The 21,953-nt window shown below is 26.7% G+C and overlaps 1 protein-coding gene across 4 annotated transcripts; it reads left to right on the forward strand.

Annotated features, from left to right (window-relative positions):
• The first annotated feature begins 124 nt into the window (after window positions 1–124).
• LOC145188695 (TBC1 domain family member 2B-like) lies at window positions 125–20,279 on the forward strand. Of its 4 annotated transcripts, none has more exons than XM_090087516.1 (36): window positions 125–422; window positions 604–646; window positions 778–811; window positions 1,015–1,083; window positions 1,180–1,245; window positions 1,660–1,732; window positions 1,819–1,869; window positions 2,070–2,118; window positions 3,965–4,106; window positions 4,380–4,424; window positions 4,632–4,684; window positions 4,921–4,954; window positions 5,127–5,165; window positions 5,462–5,537; window positions 5,747–5,796; window positions 6,340–6,390; window positions 7,073–7,105; window positions 7,300–7,345; window positions 7,459–7,517; window positions 7,612–7,711; window positions 10,482–10,552; window positions 10,821–10,863; window positions 11,521–11,627; window positions 12,360–12,445; window positions 12,686–12,788; window positions 13,606–13,705; window positions 13,831–13,911; window positions 14,029–14,265; window positions 14,352–14,417; window positions 14,587–14,645; window positions 14,942–15,020; window positions 15,124–15,188; window positions 17,323–17,389; window positions 17,471–17,515; window positions 19,657–19,869; window positions 19,954–20,279. In XM_090087516.1, the coding sequence occupies exons 1-36, from the start codon at window positions 303–305 to the stop codon at window positions 20,056–20,058; spliced, it is 2,760 nt and encodes a 919-aa protein (XP_089943642.1). In that variant the 5' UTR covers window positions 125–302; the 3' UTR covers window positions 20,059–20,279. The 4 variants fall into 4 exon arrangements, 3 of the variants coding, with proteins under 3 accessions (XP_089943642.1, XP_089943643.1, XP_089943644.1); XM_090087517.1 differs by having other exon boundaries at window positions 153–384; XR_016452529.1 differs by lacking the exons at window positions 10,482–10,552; window positions 14,029–14,265; window positions 14,352–14,417; ... (5 more) ...; window positions 19,657–19,869; window positions 19,954–20,279 and having other exon boundaries at window positions 153–422; window positions 13,831–13,922.
• Window positions 20,280–21,953: the final 1,674 nt, after the last annotated feature.

The raw sequence follows: 21,953 nt of genomic DNA on the forward strand, positions 1-21,953 counted from the left end.
TGTATTAAAAAGAAGAGATAATCAATGGTCATGAATTCTGCCGAAACAAATTATATTTATAAACGAAATATTTAGGGAAACAACCAGACTCAAATTACCATTCTGACTAAAATCGAAACTTGTCAAATATCACGTGGTTAAAGGAGCTAGTTGTACGAAAGTCTTTTTTGCCATCATAAGCTAATCATTCGCAAGGTTCCCCCACGTAATAGATCAACTTAAAACCGCAAACCTTCGTCCCATAAAAAAAAAGATTTGAGAAGAAAACTTAATCCAGACCTAAGCTGCGTTGATGGCTCAACATGGATAGTAGTGATTCTCGATGCTTGTCTCCGTTTACTGAAGGTGAATGGGAAGTTTTAGGATCTCACTTTTCAAATAAAGGTGCTGAAGATTTTGATTTTGAGAACAAATCAAAACAAGTAAAAGTCTATGACTATTTATTGTTCGTTTTGAAAATGTTTTTTTTTTTTTTTTTTTTTTGTTATGTATATGTACATACAAGACAGAATATACAGGTGTGTGTGTGTGTGCGCGTGTGTTTGTAAGTTTTAATAATTTCTTAATTAAGTTTAACATTTTATAAAAAGCTTCTAACTTTAGGACAATAACAAGCGATTATGTGGATATCTGTTAAAACTTGGTGGTATGTTGTATAGTCTTGATATTTAAAATTTATGAAATCTACATAAAAGTACTTTCATCATAAATAATGTAGCACTGTTAGAGTTATTTATTCTATATAGATATAATGATAATTCTAATTTTATTCTTTAGCCAAAGGCATAATTAAAGGGTGGAAGCATAGATGGTAAGTTATTTGGATCTAAACTGCTTTTTTTCCCACACTTTATGATTTCTGAAATGGTTTCTTTAATAAAAATTTTTTAATCTTTAATTTTTTTTGTAACTGACTATGTTCTCTATTCTTTTCTTCTTGTTTTTTTTTTTATTCTTTATTTTCTTCTGTCTAATTAACTTTTTTTATATTTAAAATTTGTTAAAAATTTCTAGGTTTGTTTATGACCATCGAAGATGTATGTTGTATTACTATAGGAAACCGCAGGACTCAGAGCCGCTTGGGTATGTTCATCTTTATATAATATATAATAGTAGCTAAATATTTGATTTTATTTGGTGCAAAAATTTTTATTATTTTTTTTTTCTGCTGTGATATAGTAACATTGACATCTCAAGTTGCACATTTTCATTTTCTGCTGATGAAAAAGCTCTTTTTCAAATAAGGTAAGTTTTTCTGTTATATGGCTGGAAATTTTCTGTTATATGGCAAAAAAGGGCAAAAACACCCAAGGCTAAAACTTTGGTTCTTATGTCTTACCTTGAATGATAGTTGAGTTTCTTGATAAATTTTGTTCCCATTAGTCAATTACCTGAATATTTCAAGCATCTTATAATAGCATTGAGGTTCAAATTCTTCTGTAAACAAAAGCTTGATGTGTTTTATAGAAACGAGTTCAAGTTTCTGTTTTTTCTGTATACATATCAAGTTTCTATATTGATGAAATACCAGAAGAATTCAGAGTAATTGCAAAGAAGTTTTTCATCAAATACATAGTAAAGAGCTGAATGAGTGCTCCTCAAAGACTTCATATTGGATTTATTATTTTAATTAAGTTGTAAAATACTATGTTTTTGCAGTACAAATGACAGAGCATATCATCTACAAGCAGATGACAGAAATGCCATGATGTTTTGGCTACAAGAATTGCAGGTCAGTTTGAAGTCTTTCATAAAAAATTCTTTCATAAAAAAATTCAACAAATAAGTCATAAAGAAAAGAATATTTTTATTTAAAAGGCAAGAAGAAGAGAATTCAACAGCCAACTAAAGTCATCTGCTATCAGCGCAGTATGAATCTTTTTAAGTTCGTTTTTTATTTTGGTGATTGAATGAAATGGTTTTGTATGGTATTTGAATCAATAAGATTCTGTTTTCTTTTTTTTTTTATTTGGTTTTTGAACCAATAAGTTTCTTTGAAAAAAAAAAAGTTCAAACTTTAAAAATTAAAATCAAAAAATTAAAATCTTTAAAAGAGGATTTACCTTTAGAAAAACTCAAGTGGGTTACTTGCAGATTTGCAGATTGACAACTCAAATGGTAATTTTTGTTTATTTTTAAATTGAATACACATTGGTACAAAATGATTAAGGTTCTGGGAGATATTTGGGTTGCATACAAATATATGAAATTATATGAAACCATTACAGCTCAACTGATACTTTTGTAAAGTTTTCAATTTTCTGATATAGATTTTCAGTAGTATTTGTATGAGATGGAATTATGTTTTTAAAATTATTTACATTATTTTGATATATATATATAATATATATATATATATAAATATTGATTTAAAATTTAAATGTACATATACAGCTATACTATTAAGTTAAGCATTTTTTTCATTTCAGATTCAAATAAGTTCAAATAATACTTTATATTTTTTAGAAGAGAAATACTTTAAAAAGATATATATTTTATTTAAAAATTATATTTACTGTAAAAACAAAAAGTTGCAAACATAAGTATTTAGATAAGGTTAAAAAAAAAGAAGAAATAAAGAAATAAGTTAAGCATCAAAATTTCAAATTTAAATATCAACTTCAAAATCAAAAAAAAAAAAAAATATGAAGAAAGATCAAAATGAGTAACTAATAAAACTTCCCTTTCTTCTATTTATATATTTTCTATTTTTGTAATGATATTTGTCTATGCAATATGGCATACTATCAACCAAGTTATGAACAATAATTTGAGGAACAATTTATTGAGATGCAAGCTGTTGGTCCGACCAAAACCACAAATTTTCAATGCAGTTGAGATCAGGCCAAATTCTTGTGTTAATTTTTTTTTTTTGTTTTAACCTCGAATGTTTAATCTCGAATGTTTATTGCTTGATGACATAAGGGCTTTATATTAGTGAAAAACCAGGTCTTTAATTGGTCTAATAATATAATGGCAGAGATAATCACCAATAATTTTAACATACAATTGGATTATGACCTTGCTTTATTTGTTTGGCACTCAATCTAGTTTAAAGTCTTTTGAATTTTGTGTTTAGCGAATTGCAATCCAGTTCTAAGTTACTTTTTTGTAAGTCTTGGTTTTTTGATTGCAGCACACCAGTTGTAATCAAAAATCAGAAAAATTTAAATTGAACATTAGAAGAACATTAGAATTTAATATGCACATTAGAAGCAGACGAGTTTCATTAACTAAAATACTTGCTGCTAGGTTATTTGATAGTGCTTGTTTATCTTTTTTTTCATGCTACAGTTCAAATTTCAAACTGTTCCAGTTTTCTTTCACTTGCAAACTGACCCTGTCTCTTAATAATGTTTTAAAAGATGAACCACATGATTGGTTAACACCAATAGCTTAACCTATATTTCTAGTTAGACCCTAGTCAGACATGGTTGCTCCCTTGATTCTTGACTCTTGACTGAACTTTTTTGTGGCATGCATTTGGTTTGCTTGCATTTAATGCTTTACTTAGTTTATGTTGCATTTTTAATTTAAAAACTGATTTTTGTTTGCATTCTTTAGTTAGTCACAAAATTTTATGTCTAACTTGAGATATTTGTATGTATGTATGTATGTATGTATGTATGTATGTATGTATGTATGTATGTATGTATGTATGTATGTATGTATGTATGTATGTATGTATGTATGTATGTATGTATGTATGTTTGTATGTATGTATGTATGTATGTATGTATGTATGTATGTATGTATGTATGTATGTATGTATGTATGTATGTATGTATGTATGTATGTATGTATGTATGCATATATAATAGTATTTAACATGACTTTATAAAGTGTAATTCGTGTGTATCTTAGTAAAAACGTTTTTTTTTTTATTTTCAAGTTTTTATCTTTTATTATTAAGAGATTTTTACTTAAAAACAACTGAATTTTTTTTTTTTACCTCTATTTTAAGATGACACCATTACTGAATTAAATGAACCTGTTCAAAAGCCAGCTACTGTTGGTGATCATATAGCTTCACAAAAGCTTGATAGTAGCATTTCTTCTTGGAATCTTTCCTTCACAAACTTGAACAAGGAATTTAAAAATTGGAGGTTTTCTTACTTAAATTTTTGTGATTAATTTGATTATTATCTAATTATATTGTACTAAGAAAACAAAACTAGTTTAATTTTTGCTTATATAACTTTATATTTCTAAAGCTCCTTATAAAATTCTAGTTTTTGCAATTCTTTCTGAAAAAAAAATTGCATTTTCAGACTTGAGTATTGTTCTGTTTTTAATATTAAGACAACTAATATTTTATTATTTGTAAGAGTTGAAATTTTAATGATTATAAGAGTTTAAGTTTTTATTAATTTTTTAAGGAAATCAGCATCATCTACCAGTGGGCAACAAACTCCTGAAAAAAAGTATTTTTTTCAATTTTCTTAGTATTAATTTAGGTATAAATCTTAGTATAAAAAGACTTTCCTTTAGTTTCGCACAGGCATACATACACACACAGATGCTCACATTCACATATACACAAACCCACTCAAACCCATGTACACACCCTTATACACATGTGCACACACATTTTTTTGATGTGTTGATAAAAAATAGTTTCTAAACTTTAGTCTATTAAACCCTCAAAAAATTGCTGAGCCTGCAGAGTTAGAAACTTCATCAAGTAAGTAAAATGCTTCATAAAGTTTTCTGGGTTATTTTTTAACAATTCTGCATTATTTCTGGAATTGACATGTTTCTTGATGAATTTAATTGTTTGTTTTTGAAATTAAAAGTTTTTTTAATAGAATTTTGAAATGTATTTTATATATATATATATATATATATATATATATATATATATATATATATATATATATATATATATATATATATATATATATATATATATATATTTAGATATTCCAATCAATGAAAACAGAAAAGTGATGGGGTACTGATGATCCTATTTTAAATAGATGTTGTTCATAAGAATATAAAAATATAATATATAATTTTAAATTTTTAGAATAGTAATATAATATATAATTTTGTGGCAATAGTTTTAATTTTTGAACATTAAAACTATTCATCAATTCGTTATAAGTTTATATTATTTTTTATAGGACTGATTTAGGGTTCTCAAAATTAGTTGGTAACATCAAGTGAGTATTTTTAACTAAATAATTTACTTAATTGTGATATTACAAAGTAAAAAAAGTAAGGTTTATTACCGTGGTGTCCTTATTTAAAAAATGACAAATTTTTTTATATATGAAATAAACATTTTGGGAAAATAACTTAGTTATTTTAACTAAATATCTAGTTAGTTAAAACAACTAAATTTTTTTCTCTAAATATTTTTTTTATACATACGAAATTTGTCATTTATTAAATTAGGACTTTCTTAGATCATACCACTGTATCTTGTGTTCGTTTAATAAATTGTGTTTATTTTTAGAAGTACTTTAATGGCTCCAAGCATCAGTCGTCCTTTATCAAAGGACAATTTAAATGTTTGCGTACAGTGTGAAGAGGTAAATATTTTCATAATTTTTTTTTATTTCTGTTATGGTTTTCTTGGTTTCATAAATATTTTTAAGTTTAAAAATTAATTCCTAAACTTGTAAAGTTTTCATGATTTTTTTTGTTATCAACAACAAATAATGTTTTATTATTACAAATTACTTCATTTATTTTATTAAAATGAATTTTACAACAAAAATTTTGATGAATTATTCCACAGACTCAATCAATGGTTGCTGTTCTTAAGGAAGGGATTGGAGTTGCAGAGAGGTATTTCAAAATTTTTTATACTATATTGGTGTGTATAGTAAAATTTTATGCTATTTTAGTTGATATTTATATATACTTTTATAACTATATATAAATATCAACTTTAAGTTACATATTTGTTCATTTTTTTCATTTAATGTCAAACCCTAGAGAAGTGTCAGTTATAAATGAAATTGCTTACCTAAAAATTATATTTTTATAAATTTTATTTTATGAAATTCTCTATTTTATAAAGACACTCAGTTTATTAAACTTTTGTAATTTATATGGGTTATAAATGACAAAATGGTGCGAGGGATTTAATATAAATTTTTTTTTCTAAATATTGCAAATATTTAGAAAAGAGTTATCTTGTTGAAATATTCAGAGAAAACATTTTTATGTTGAAATACGTAGAGAAAAATTAACATAATGTTGCAATATTTAGAGTAATTCATGCAGTTTTGCAATATTTAGAGAAATAGTTCATGCAATACTGCACTATTTAGAGTGCTCATGTAATGTTGCTTAAAAAAGTAACTCATGTAATAATGCAATATTTAGAGAAATAAAGACAAGGGATGATGTTATAAAAAGTTTAAGCGAGCAATTAAGGTAAATTAATTTTTTTTTTTTTTTTTTGAATTTGCTTTGTTAACATTTTAAGTGTGGAATTTTTCAACATATTTTGAAAAACACTCTTTAAAGTGATGATTTTTAGTAGCTGTTGTTTCTATTCAATAAATGTCAACAAATCATTATGGTTTAACAACAAATTTGGAGTTTATCTAAATGTTTTATAAGAACTTCTTTCGTGAATGCTCAATCTACAAATTATCTCATATGCTTGCAAAAAATGATTGCAAAAATTAAAAGGAAATTTATTTTTCATAATGCTAAACCACCAATAAGACATCAAACTGTTAGAAGAAATGATTGATGGTTAATTGTTTTTTTTTTTGTTACTCAAAAGGACTGAGTATTTCACTGACAACAACATGGCATATTTTTCAAAAACAAATTTTAACAGCTCTTTATAAGATAGTATTAACCCAAAATCTAAACCCAGTAGACTTTGTTTTATTGGTTAAAAAATATTGAATGAAGCCAAGGTGGCCACTTATATTTTTTATATTGGGAACACAAACGTAATTGATTAGGCATTAAAAATAGTTGTTGTCACATGTAAGTTACTATATTACATTTATTATGTTATTGGTTAATGTTCTTATTGAAAAACTTTTTAACAAAAAATTTTAAAAAGTGCAAAATTTAAAGTTAAAAATTTTTTTTTTAGAATATCTTCTTATGAAGCAAAATCAAAAAAAAGGTCAGTTGAAATTCAAAATAATATATCTTAACATAAATATCTTATGTCATTTCAAATTATCTATATTGTTTGGCATATTATCTATTTGTTCTGGCATATGGTCTGTTGATCATCTTTTTTTAAAACTGCATACTGTTACCATTTTGGAATTTTGAAAATTTTTTATTTTGATTCTTGGCTAACCATTTTTGTAGCCCCAATGAAGAAGATGCTTTAGATAACGAGCATTACATTTATCAAGTAATTATTTTTACTTTAACTTATAACAAGTAAAAAGGTCACATTTTCTGCTGTTGCTGCGTATAAAGTATTTCTTCTGCCTTCTAATATAATGCCTCAGTATACTGTTTTAGTTATCAGAAATGATCAGAAGGCTTAAAGAAGAAATGGATAGTCTAAAAATTGCTTTTGAGTAAGTTGTTATGGCTTTTGGTGTTTTTTTGGTGTAACTTCTGTTTTTATCAAATCTAAGTAAATGATGAAATAACATGTTTTTTTTTTATCAGAAAAAAAAATAATCAATGCTGTGAACAAGTTGAAAAGGAGATTGTTCTTAAAGAAATGATCCAAGAAAAAGATAAATCAATTGTTGATTTAACTAACAAGGTATATTGTGATTATAATTTTAGCAATCAATGATAAATTTTTTACTTGCTAACTTTATGTTATGCTAACCATATGATTAGCTTTTAATTTATGTTAGGCGTAAACTCAAACTTCAGCTTTGAAATCTTTAGTTTAGCTCGTGCTACAAAGCATTATACCACTTCAAGCTGTAGTAAATTTCATCATTATATACGTAGATTATATTATAGTATATAATACAGTATGGAAATTAAATCCAGCTTCAGCTCTTAGATCATCTGGGTCATGTGAAATCCATAACTTCACTATTAACATCCCATAGCTGCTCAAAAGACTACATCATGAAAACAGATATAAACAGTACTTGAATAAAAGTAAGATAACTAAAGAAGAAGATACCACGACAATACCATGACAGACTTACTTTTACAGACAAGCATATTTTGTTTGGCCCATTCCAAAATTTCATTGAAAAGGAGATATATCAAGTTATATAAATATTTTGTTAACATAATGACTGATGACATCTTGAATGATGATGTCTTTTTGTTGTTTTACTTTTGTCTGTAATTTTAAATTTAAACGTTAATCTAGTTCGATGAATCTCTGTAAGGTCTTAGTCTGATCTTTTAATTTTTTTTTTTTTTTCTTTTTTGTCTTTTATATGCTGCTACATGATTTCAATTTAGTTTTTGGAAGTGATGAAATTTTGTAAAGTAGTTTTTTAACAAAATGAATAAAACATTTATTTGAAAAAAAACTACTAAAAAAGCTACTATCAATTTTTCAAAAGAAATTAACAACAAAAGATAATTATGTTGCATGGTTATAAATATGGTGGCAAGTTGAAGTGATGAATGCATCAAATGTGTTAAGGATACATATTGGCAGACTTTCCTTTTGCTGAAATGAAGGATAAAAACATGATAAATATGCTTAAGAATATAATTATTCTTTAATAAATATGATAAATGCACTAAAGAATATAATTATTCTTTGATATTTTTGTTAATTTATTTATATATAAATATTTGGTAAAGAATATATCTGGTAGTAATACTTATAAAATTATATTTATTAGTAAAGATAAAATCAGCAAAAATCATAAACCAACCATGTGTAACCTATGGTATATAATTGTCAGTAGAAACTTATAAATCATGTTACCTTGTTACTTTGTTCTGTAGCAAAAGATATAAGTTATGTTTAAGATAATATTAAACATTGGGCTTTGTTTTTTGGGTTTTTAATTAATAATAGTGAATAAAGTACTAACCTCAATATGAATATCTTTTAAGATAAAATTGAGTTTTCTGAAGTTTATTAAAATAGAACTTTTTATGTGTTTTTTAAAGCTGCAAAGTTTTTGGTGTGACAAGTTTATATTCGCTTATTGATTTGCTATTTAAAAATTTTTTATAAATATAAGCTAAATGGTTTTAATTGAATAGAAGTCCTGTGTAATGTCTTGAAAGGTTGAAATAAAATAGCATAACTTATGTAACGTATCGCAATTCTTTTTCTTTAATCGTGTAACTTTTTATGTCTAAATACATAAATTATTCTAAATTCAAATAAACATAAATTCAAATGAAGCCTTGTATTTTATTGTTATTGTTATGCTTTTCAATTTGTTCTTGAAGGTTGTATTTTATTGTTATTAGATTATTGTATTCAAATGACTGGTATAGAAGCTTGTATTTTATTATTTTTTATTGAAACATAAGTTAAAAAGGTAAAAACCAAACAGTGTTGCTTTGTTATAATAAATTCTTTCACTGAACTTTAAAATATTCACAAGAGTTATGACATCATATATGATAATATATATGCATACATACATGCATGTATACATACATACATACATACATACATACATACATACATACATACATACATACATACATACATACATACATACATACATACATACATACATACATACATACATACATACATACATACATACATACATACATACATAAGACTTGTATTGAATGTCATAATTACAGTATTGATGAAAGCATGTTGCCACAATAAGAATATGAACATTCCACCTGTCTAACCAAACACACTGTGTCAAACGAAGCCTAAAATTAGGAATGGAGTTTCATAGATCACAATTCTTAACAGCTTTAAGATATCCTGGCGAGGTCCATAAAAATTGACACCATTTTAAAGTCTTCAATGATCTCCCAGTTATAGTATTTATACTTCATAGCACTCAGCAACATTTTGACACTGCTATAGTCTTCTTTCAGGTGTATAAAGTGAGCTTTTGGGAGAAATGGGTCCTTGTTCCCCTTATGAAGCAGCACATCTTTGAGACTCCTTGTTTAAAAAATTTAGTGACACTTTCTCAGATCTGCAACTTGCACACTTTCATCCATCCAAAAACTTTTGAAGAAAGCTCTTGTCCCTAGCATCATTTTTTCTGAGCCTAACAGAGAAAAGAGCTTCCTGCAAAAATTATTAAATCATGGGGATTTTGATGAGTAACAAAAATGTCAATAAAGGAGACATATTTTTTTATATATATACTTTTAGACATATACTTTCAATACTTACAGTTTTTTTTGCTGGACTTAAAAGTATGCAGAGTTTTTACAAAATTTATAAAATTTTGCTTTAAATAATTTTCTATAAATAAAGAAAATTAAATTATGATTTTTGAATTTAGCTAGAATATATATATAATTTAACAAGAATTTATGTATAGTTAATAAGAATTTAAGTGTAAGATTAATTAGTTTTGTTGCTGGAATTTCTCATTAGAAAAAGTTTTGTTTAGATATTCGGATTGGAACAGCAATTAGAGAATGCAACAGATGTAGTTGTTGTGGAGGAAGTACCAATAACCCTGTAAAATGTTTGTGTACACCAACCAAATAGTTTACCATAAGTTCATTTCATGTAGTAATAAACTTCAGTTATTTTTGTCTTGTTATTGGGGTTGTTAAAGTAATCTTGATATTTGTGTGTGTTTCTTAATAAGCTATACAGTCTAGCTAACTTATAAAACCCTTATTTTGAGCTGCGCTCATCTGCTAAACCTAACAATACTATAGATTAAAGGTTGTTGACTTGAGTTTCTTTGTTGTTTTAATTATTATTATTATTATTATTACAGTTCAATAATGAAGGAGGAACAACTGAGTTATAATCAAATGAAGGTAAATATGAAGATTCTTAATCACAATATTTAAAAGTAGGATGTGTTGATTTTTTAGGAAAAATGAAAAAAAGAATGTAAACAAAAAACAGTTGGTCAAAGAGCTCATAAAATGTCTTGAGGGTTCAAAATGCAATTTCTTAAAATAAAATTTGATTATGTTTGACAGGCTCTTTTTTTATTTGAACATGCTCAATATTACAGAAATCAGTCAGTGTGACCTTTTACATTTATTGGTGCACCAAGTATCATACAGTTGTAAATTTGCCACACTTGCAATTTAAAATATAAAGGATGTCAGTTTTTGACAAAACATCTAAAATACTTTAATTTAAAAAAACTAAATTTGGTTTTTTACCCTTATGATTTTTTATGTTCATAAGACACCCTTCCTTCTCCTTTCCCACAAAAGTTTAATGTATATGAGACACAAAAATTATTAATAACTTTTGTGTCTCATATTCATTAAATTTAAATAAAAGCCAGCTGAACATGCCAACATTAAAGATAAATAAAAATCCAGAATCCTCCTCAATTTTTTTTATTAAAAAAACCAATACACACTAACATGTGTTGCAAAAGTTTAAAACAGTTTTTTATCAGATGCTTGTTTGATTGTGAATGCCTGAAGAGATCTAGAATGTGTTTAAATATTTAGGAAGCATGCACTGCAATTCGTTTGCAAAACAATTTCTTAAACAGTGAGATTTTGGAACTAAATAGACTTCGTAAAAAGGATGCAGAAGTAATCAACACATTAACAAGGTAATTCTTTTACTCATTCGGTGTATTGAGCACTTGTGATTTTCTTAGAATTTCAAAGATTATTTTTTTAAGATTAAGCTCTTTAAAATTAAAGAGAGTAATTCTTGACATTTTATTTAACATTAGCTTCATGCCAATATTTTACTAAGTTTTTTAACATACAAATAAACAGTTTAAAAACTTTATTAAAAGAACAAACTTTTTTTTTTTAAAAAAAAAGGTTTTAATAGAAGAAAAGTTTGTTTTTTTTTCTTATTGTTTTTTTTATTAACGTTTAACAAATACATAATGTTTCTTAAATTCATAATTTATTTATGAAGCTGTGATTTTTTGTAAAAGATGATTTTAACAAAGGTAGCAGATTGTTTTTTTTTTTTTTTTAAATGCTTTTTTTTTTTTTTTTTTTGAATAAAAAAAATTTTCTTATTAGAATGTTTAAGCAGAGATCAAATTCTTTAATAAATTCATGTTTTTTTTTTTAAACATTTTTTGAAATTTTTAAAACTATGCTTTCTTTTTGAAATTATTTTCATCAGGTCATTTTTTAATAATAACGTCACTTATATGTTATGTATCAGATCTACACTTTCTTTTCTAATGCTTCCACATTATGCATACTAGCTGTTTTTAAATGTAAGACATGTTTATTTTAAATGTTTTGATAACTCAACCAAGCATATTGCCATAAGGTTTGCAATATTTATAGCATAACAGTTTCATTTTATTTTTAAGAGAGAATGTAGAGAAAGAGGCAGAGTTGTTAAAGTTGAAAAGTCGTTACTTGTGGTTGTTGAAAGAATTTTCCTCTCCTAAAAAAGGTTGACAATTTTTTTTATAGTGAAATTAGTAGTTTTAGCATATTTATTATAATAATGTGGTATAAATGTTGTTACTATTGTTGTTGTTGTTGTTGTTGTTGTTGTTGTTGTTGTTGTTGTTGTTGTTATTAATTGTATGTATGTATGTGTGTGTGTATATAAATTTGATACTTTATTTTATGCATTTTTTTCTAAAATTAAATTTAATAAAATTAGGGGTTTAGAATTATTTTATCATAGACAAATCTCAAGACTCAGAATTGGCTGCTGAAATGGTTGAACATTTAATTGATGATGCAATCAATGAAAATCAAGACAAGAATGATGCAAACTCCAATGCAAAGTAAACTTCTTACTTTTAATTTGAAAAAACAAAATTGAATTCAATTCTGCATTATTTATTAGGTTATCTTTTTGAATAGGTTTTTCTATGGTTTTCATTTAAATCATAGTCATCATTCTCAAGATTACTATAACATTTAAATTATCAACTCAGAGCCCCAAATAATGACAATTAACATAATAACATGTTAATAATGAGGATTGTTGCTATGATGTTATAACCATGGCCTTCAAAACTTAAATTAGTTTAAAGTTTAAGAAATTGAAAAATCGTATTAAAATATTTTTTGTATAAATTTTGGTTTAACACAAGAAGTTTTAATATATTTGTTCTTGCGCTTTTCTGATCTGTTTGTCATTCAGCTGATGGTCTAATAGATCAGAATTTAAATGATAAATTTTTTAAATCAGAGAAATAAAAATCATGCTTTTAAATTGTTTTTGTTTGTTTATTTTTGTTTGTTTTTAAATAAAGTGTATTATAGATGCTTGATAGAAAAAGAAAATGAACAACCATAAGAGTAAATTCTATTAATTACTTACTAATTTCTTTACTTTTAAAATAGTAAGCATTTAAAATGATCAAAATGAGGAAACTAAAAATGTCTTCAAACTCATAATTTATAACTTAGCATGCTACTTATCAATACCACTTGTAAATAAATAATTTAAAATGAGAAACAACAAAAAGTATGCCACCTGTAATAGTTGTACAATGGTCGCAAATAGTTATATTTCCTTGTTATTCATATTTAAGCAAAATATTGCATCAACCATGTATTTGTCATCAAATATGAGTATTCATTTTTGATCTTTAGATTTGCTGACAGATATGGTTTTTATGATTTATATGACAAAGATGAGGAATCTTTAGAAAATCTAGCTGATCATCTTAACGCAATGTCTAGCTGTAAAAAGGTTGCAATTTTATTTGTTTAAAAGAAGCACAATTATAAAATCCTTTAGTAAAATTTATTTGAAAATTTAATTTTGAAAATTTTAGTTTGAAAATTTGACTTTTGATTTATTTTAAAATGATTTAGAATGATGCATCAGATGTTTCAATTGGGGTGAAGTGGGAGAATTTTATGGTGGCACACAGCACAGGCACATTGACCAAAACAGTAAAATAAAATTTTAGTTCTGTTATTTGATATGTTTTTTAGTTTGATGTATGGTTAAGCAAGAAGTGTTTTTTACTTATTAGCATTGTCAAAGTAATTGTAATTTTTATATATAAGGAAGAGTTGAAAAATCTTGTCCGATGTGGTGTTCCTCATGAGTATCGAGCAAAAGTGTGGGGCGACTTAGTAAATTTACAAGTTGCTACTGATCGTAATTTATTAGGTGTTGGATATTATGCAGCATTGCTGAAGCAAAAAAAGGGCGTCTACACCCCATCTGCGAAACAAATTGAGCTAGATTTACTACGGACACTTCCAAATAACAGATTTTATGATAAAATTGAATCTGAAGGTGTAAGCTGATGCTTTCTTTTTGTATTTGTCATTATAAACTTTTTAAGACTTTTTTTTAATTTTATAACGTGTCCTTTTTTTATTAGACAACAAAACTGAGACGAATTTTGTTGGCTTACAGCTGGCACAATCCTGATGTTGGTTATTGTCAGGTAGTTTATTTTTCTGTTGAGCTCAGATTTCACATAATGTAATTGTGCACTATTAACTAAATTGTTTATCCAAAACATGAAGGTTGTTCCAAAGGATAAAAATATATATTTTAAACCCTGTCATTAGCAGTTCAAACAATATTCTTTATTCTTTATTATCATATTTAAGGGTTTAAATCGGCTTGGTGCAATTGCTCTTCTCTATCTAGATGAAGAAAGTGCTTTTTGGTATGTTCCTTTTTATGTATGATATCTGTATGTTAAATGCTGTTTTACTTGTAAAACTTGTATGAGCCACTTTTCCGTATGCTTTTATTGTATTCATTTTATTAAATCCAACATTGTTAACCTGATTGCAAACAATTGACCAATGAAGCAGTTAAGTTTCTGTAATAAAGATTTCCTTATATTTATTCTCCAACATATTATTTCTTATCAAAGTATTGCTTCATTGCAAAGTATTTGGGTTTGTGATTTATGCAAAAGTGCAGGAACAACGCAATATGATGAATGTTGTATTGTAGGTGCTTAGTTGCAATCGTGGAACATTTAATGCCGATTGATTATTTCAGTGTAACTCTACTGGGCGCACAGATCGATCAGGTATCAGGTTTATAAAATTAAGCATTTTTATCAATTTAACTTTGTAATATATATATATATATTTTTACTTAAAAAAGTTGTTAGTAAATTAGTTATCATTTAGCGGGTGTTCAGAGATTTATTAGAAGAAAAGTTTCCCAAACTGGCCTCCCATCTCCAATCAATACAGTAAGTTTTGAAAAAATTATGAAAAATGCAATTGATCAACACTATTATTTTCTGATTTTTTGATTATTTTAAAGTTGATAATAAAAGTGTGATTTAAGGTTTTAATATTGAAAAATGAAGTTGGATGGATAGGAGTTAAAAAAGAGTGGGAACTGCAATTGGAATTGGGAAATGTTGAGAAATCCTTCTTCCTTAGGAATCTTTTTTTACTTCAAATGATCTTTTTTGTTAATCCATTTTAAGATAAAAATTTTAAAATTAATTTTAGTATTTTTAAAATTATAATATAAATATAGTATAGTTTAGTGTTTCAGCACTCAAAGTATTTGTAAAAAAATTAGCACAAACAAGATGAAGACATTGTATATGCAATATTAATCAAGTTTATTTAGAAAAACTATGCAACTAATATTCTGCATGTGCATGAAAACACAATCGAAATTTAGCTAAATAATTGAAAAATGTAATGTTTTGAATTAAATTTTTACAAAGATGATTAATCTGTTATTGTAAAATTAGCAATCCAATCAAATTGCACTGCATATAAACTGAGCTTATGAGCATTTTTGTTATGCATCGCTGAATGTTTACTTCAATAGCCTCTAAAAATATTAAAATTTAGTTTCCTAAACAAAACATTTGCCGTATAATTATGTACATGCTATTGATCAAAAAACCTTGCTTGTTTTAAAGGAACTTTTAATTATCATTTTTAGCTGATTTGTTGCTAGAGTCTGATTTTAGATGGTAGCAATAGATGTTTTAGTTATAAATTTTAATAAAAAAGAAGTTTGATTCTTTTGACCAATAAAAAGTTGTGAGTATGTTTTTAGATTCTACCTTTCAACTAACACTCACAATTTTGGTGTTAAAATACAACCTTAAAACTCTAATTTTGGTATTAAAGTACAATCAGTTTAATGCTCACTTGGCTTTATCAGATCCTATGATTAAGTAAGAAATTGAAGGATCAGAAGTATAGAAAACAAAAGCTCAAATGTAAAAACTGCTAAAAGTTACTGTTCAAATAATGACACATTGTTAAGTGATACACAAGTCCTGCGCCCTCTAAAAAAATAAAAGCTGTATTTTACAAGGGAACAAATCAGTTTTCAGATCATTATGATAAAGATGCTACTTTAGCAGAAAGTAAATTTTCAGAATATTTTGTTAGCAATAACTGTTACATAATTCAGTTCTGGTTTTTTGATATTATGCCAAATCTGTTTCAAATAGCTTAATGATAAATAGCATCTGTCAATGAAAGTGTATTTAGCAGAGCTGGATGTTTGGTTGAAAAACACCATAAGGCACTTTCTCAAGGCTTTGTTGCCATCTTTTCTCAGTAAAAGAGAGACCAGAGGTAGTCACTTTTTTTTTTGTTATTGACTGTAAATGTCTAAACAATTTGTTTTCTCAGAGTTTGTAAAAGAAATTAAACATTTTTTTAATGAAAACTGTTAGTTAAAACAAAAAGTACTTTTTTGCAAATGTGATATCACATTTAGGGTTAACATATTAAATATGGTAATCCTGCAATTGCATTTTACCCTTATGGAGTTAGCTATCACAAATCAAATTATCAATAATTATCAACAAAACAAATTATCACAATCATATTTGTCATAATCAGGACATAAAAATCTTTAGGCCCAGATGTGCATGCTTCATGGGGCCAGTTGTCACATTAAGATCATTTTATCCATTTTTTACTGGGTAAAATATATTTTCCCAGATACTATAAAAGGTGGTTTAGTACACAGTTTTTGGTTTCTTTTCCAACATAATTTTTTGCCTCTGTGTTTTACAGGCATATCAAAAATAGAAATGTTGCTATGAGAGGGGATGAGAACTTTTGTTACAGTTGTCATAGGAATGGAAAAACTGATATGGGAATGGGAGAAAACAAGACAAAAATTATTTCCTAGCAACATTTAGGTTGGATGCACAAAGAGATAAAATTGTCGGACAAATATTGTATTAAAACTGTTTGATACAATGGGATAAAGATTATTTAGGATAAATTAAGGTAAATGAATTGAGAAACAAAACAGGTTGAATATTTTCGGGGTAAGGCTTGGACAATTTGTTGCTTAATTTTTTTTTTTAATAAAAAAAGTTTTTTTTTTTTTAGGTTTGACATATCATTAATTTCATTTAACTGGTTTTTGACAATTTTTGTGGATTTTTTTCCAACTGAGGTATTTTTTACTTTAAAGTTATTGCTAGATAACTTTTTAAGTTTTTTCTTAACTAAAGAATCTCACTCTTTAATCATTTAGCTCGCTTTGAGAGTGTGGGATACATTTTTGTTTGAGGGCTGCAAGGTACCTTTTAAAATATTTTGTTGCAGATTTTCACCATTAAGCCAAAAATTTTTAAAATGTAATAGAAAATTATGTTCTCAGAGCATTTGTATAGTTTGCTAATTTTGGTATTTGTATTCTGCATTTAATTTTTTACTTATTATTGTTGTATTGGTATTGTCCTCAATTAAATTATTATTTAGAAAAAAAAAAAAAAATTAATAAAAAACGCTGCACTGAAAAACAAGCACTAAAAGTGGCTTGGATTTTAATTGAAATGGTATTGGCATTGTTTCTAGTTTTTTTGAAAACATTTCCACGGTTTTTTAACCATTATTACCATATGGTTTCTCGACTAGTATAAACTAGTATGAGACGCTGAAGGAGTTGTACAATAGAAAATAGCATCATGGTCAAAATGTCTTTCCTTGCTACTTATATAAATAAGAAGAAAAAAAAAATCACGAATCTTTAATTACAAATAGTCTATTAAATTTTAGTGCTTCAAGATTTCTTCAAAAAAAAAAAAAAAAAGGAAAAACTTTAAAAGTTCTTCAATCTTTCAAAACTTCCTGCTTTTTAAGGAGAATGTTGTTTTTAAGGAGAATGTTGTTTTTAAGGAGAATGTTATTAAAATATTTTTGTTGTAAAGTCAAATGTCAAAATGTTGAAGTAAATTAATTTCTTGTTAGAGCTGATTTTTCAGCTTCAATGAAAAAAAAAAAATCAAAAACTCTTATGTGGATTGTCTAAATTGAATGTAAGCAAATTTAAACTCTGTTTTGTTTGGTAAAACATGTACAGATATGTTGTAAAAATGGAATGTTCCTGGTCAAAGCAAAAACTCATTTTTTCAACGTTAATTTCTGAAAAGAGTGATTTCGAAAAGTAGTCAAACAACTCACGAAAGCCTCTTTTTGTATCAGGGAGTTGAGGTTTTTGTGCAACACCTATATTTGCACATAAACCAAATGAAGAAATTATGGGTAATTTGGTGCTGTACCAATTAATTCGTTTGCTGTATTATGTTAAATTTAAAAAAGTTGCACATTGACTTCAAAAAGATGTATTTCAATAAATAGTTCACTGCAGTACAAAATCATCTTGTTAATAGATATTTTTCCTTAAAACATTTTTGCATTATTTCTTTTAGAGTTAGTTTTGTTGCCCTAATTTTATGTTTTGTTGGTAACATAATCAGTTAAAAAATCAGTCACTATTATTTTACTAACATGTCTTGAAGTCAAGTCGTATTGCCAAATCTTCAACTAAGTGGCCTAATCTTGTTAAAACTAAAAATAAAACAGACTCTGCATTTATTGTGGCTGCAGTCTGTTGTTTTTTCAATGTTTGTATTTGGCCCTCAATATAAATGTTTGCTTGCAGCAGGTTCTAAATATTCTTTTTGCTTTGCCTCTTTTTCTTGAGCTCTGTGAATTACGTTGCATGATTCAAAGTCAGTAAAAAAATTTAAAATGTTCTTCATTAAGTTTAAAAAGTGTTAACGGTAGATTTTAATTCATTGATGGTAGGAATAATAATTTCTTTTTGTACCTCTTCAGCCTCAATTTCATTTTTTTCGTTTGCAGCTGCTTCAATTTCTCTTTTGCATACAATTACTATTTAGTAGTTCTTGGTATTTGGTGATTGTATTTAACTGGTTTTAGTAGTAATGATGGACATGTATGTCTCTTTCTCTCCTGTAAAATGTTCCGAGCAAACGCGATGAGAAATTGAATGATCGAGATTTTCTCAATTTATCGAAGTAAAACAATTTTTTCCTCAACTTTTATTTGCAATGACAAAAAATGATAATTTATTGTTTTTGATTGAATTATTGTAGCATGAAGAAGCAGAGCAAGTTGTGCCATCTCTGCGACATTGTGTTATTACTGTTTCAGCAGTAAAATTTTCTTTGACAATGAATTTAATAGTTCATCACAAGATACTATTTCATTCGAAATCATTTTAGAATATTTTTAAAATTTAAACTGCTTGAATTTTATGCTGAATACAAATACCAAAATGAATTGCGGTTTTATTTTTAGAAATAATTTATAACACGTGTAATTTATTAAAAAGGGTTCTTGCCTAAAGCACGAAGGTGATGTTGCTTATATATAAAATGACTGATTTAATTTCATCAAGCTTTTCTCTTTCAGGTATTATTCCGATTTGCTCTCGCGGTATTTAAGGTTTTTGAAGAAGACCTTCTAAAGTTTCGCGAAGCGGGTCCGTTATTTTCGTTCTTTAGGAAAATTCCAAGATCAAGGTTTAATATTGATAAAATATGGGAAATAGCGTTCGTTTCTCTGAATCCATTTGGCATAAGAAATATCGAAGCAAAAAGGAAATATCATCGGCCACTGTTACAAGTAGGTCCTTTTATCAATTTTTACAAGTATTTCTTTTTATTAAACTGCTTTGTAAAAAAAAATTTTTTTGTTGAAAATTTGTAGGAGCAACTGGATGTCTTTGAAGGCATGCGTCAAGATTACAGCTCCAAACGCGTTGATAGCGAAGTATCTGAACAAACTGTTCAGCTCAGTGACGATGAAGGCTGAAAGTTTTATTTTGCTCAATTTTATGCTGTTAAATTTTTTAAATATGCAAATATACGATAAAGAATTGTAGATAATTTTATGACAATAGTTGTAGATAGTTTTTTCCGACGTGGCACCGTTTTCGTAGGATCTTGTATATTTACGGCTTCAGCTTTAATTTTTTCTTTTTTTTTCCCTTTGATAGTAATAAAGGAAAAAAATTTAATAAAGTTCCTTCAAGTTAGTTAAAAAATATTTTTTATGTTTTAAATATATTTACGAAGCAAATTTAAAATATTTTAAAATAGAACAAATCCTGATTTTTTTTTATTTAAAATTAAAAAACTTTTATTACAAACAGAAAATTCTGTTTGTTTACGTTGTTCTCTCTGACCCTTTGGTGGGATCACTTACTGTCCCTCATGTCTTAAGCGTTTCGCTCTGATATTTCATTTATTTTTAAATATCAGTTTTTCGTTTCAAATGTAATAGTTTCGTTTTGTGTTCATAGCGTCGCAAACCGATAATCTATAAATTGTTATAAAAGTTGTTTTATTTTAGCAAAATATTCGATTTACAATATGCTTTCATGCTAAATTCCAATCAAACTTCTAGTCGTATATTTCTCTAAGATAGATTCAAATGAAAAATTCATAGCAGCATAAATGCAAGTTGTAAATCGAATATTTTACTTAAAAAAATAAATAACTTTTATAACAATTCATAGATCATCTATTCCTGTTGTTTCAAGCTTTTTTAAAGTGCGTCAAAAATTCAATCACTTTTCGAAGTGCATTTGTTGTAAATGTAACTAGAGCATCAATAAGTTTTAGATGTAACAAGAGCATCAATAACTATTTTGATCATAGTTTCTTTTTTGATCAAATATATCGCGGCTTTTACAGATAAATCGTGGCTAGATTTTAGATAATTCATCATTAGATTGATACTAATAAAGCCTCTTCTAACATGATTAATAAGCTGTTTTAACTCTTTCTCTACTAAATGCTTCTCCAATATTTGCTTGAAGGCCATCATCATTTTTAATTGGGGGTTTGAAAGTTTTTACGTTAAGCTGACCTTTTAGTGGTCACCATGTGTTAATGTGCATATTCTTCACGATCTCTTTTGTGCATATTTTTCACGATCTCTTTTGGATATGTATATTTCCCCAGTATATTTTCAGTTCAATTCACCAAATAGAAGGTTATTTTACAATGCTTAACACGTCACGTGACAACTGTTCACATGCGTTCATGGACGTATAAGAAATGGACGTGCAACTTATTGTTTTACATCAGAGAGGCCGCAGAAATTAGCGAGCCATGCGAGTTTCTGACTTACTCTAAATTTCCCGCCGCACAGTAAGTCAAAAAGGTAAAAAAACGGCAAAAATGATATAACCATCAAATATAAAAATGTGATGCAACAATTCTATTATTTTTGGGTCAGAAAATTTAAACTTGTTATTAGAAATAAATTTAACGCGTACCAACACGCGTGTTTCGCGTCTCAGTGTCATTTATGCGCACAAATAATGATTTAAATAAAAAATTTGGATTCATCGATCTCTAATATTATATAGTACCACGTATAAAATTTATACCACGTATTTTTTAAATAAACTTTACGTGTACCTAAAGCGCACTACACACGTGTATGTGTGTCAGAGTCTTACGCGCACAAAGATTGATTTTAAAAAAATTAGTTTTCTCAAACTAAAATACGCACACATAATAATTAAAATAACTTGGATTTTTAAAAAAACTTTTACATAAATTTTTAAAAAACTTGCATTTAAAAAGCCAAAAAGCAGTATTATTTTATCTTACTTTTCTATGACCAAAACAAAAAAAGAAAAAACAAGTATAAGCAAAAACAGCTTTAATTTGTTATTAGGTCATTAATAAAGATAA

This window comes from Hydra viridissima, unplaced genomic scaffold, assembly GCF_058129835.1.
Source record: "Hydra viridissima isolate aposymbiotic clone 2 unplaced genomic scaffold, HvirCarnegie_v1 scaffold_5, whole genome shotgun sequence".
NCBI classification, from domain to species: domain Eukaryota; kingdom Metazoa; phylum Cnidaria; class Hydrozoa; order Anthoathecata; family Hydridae; genus Hydra; species Hydra viridissima.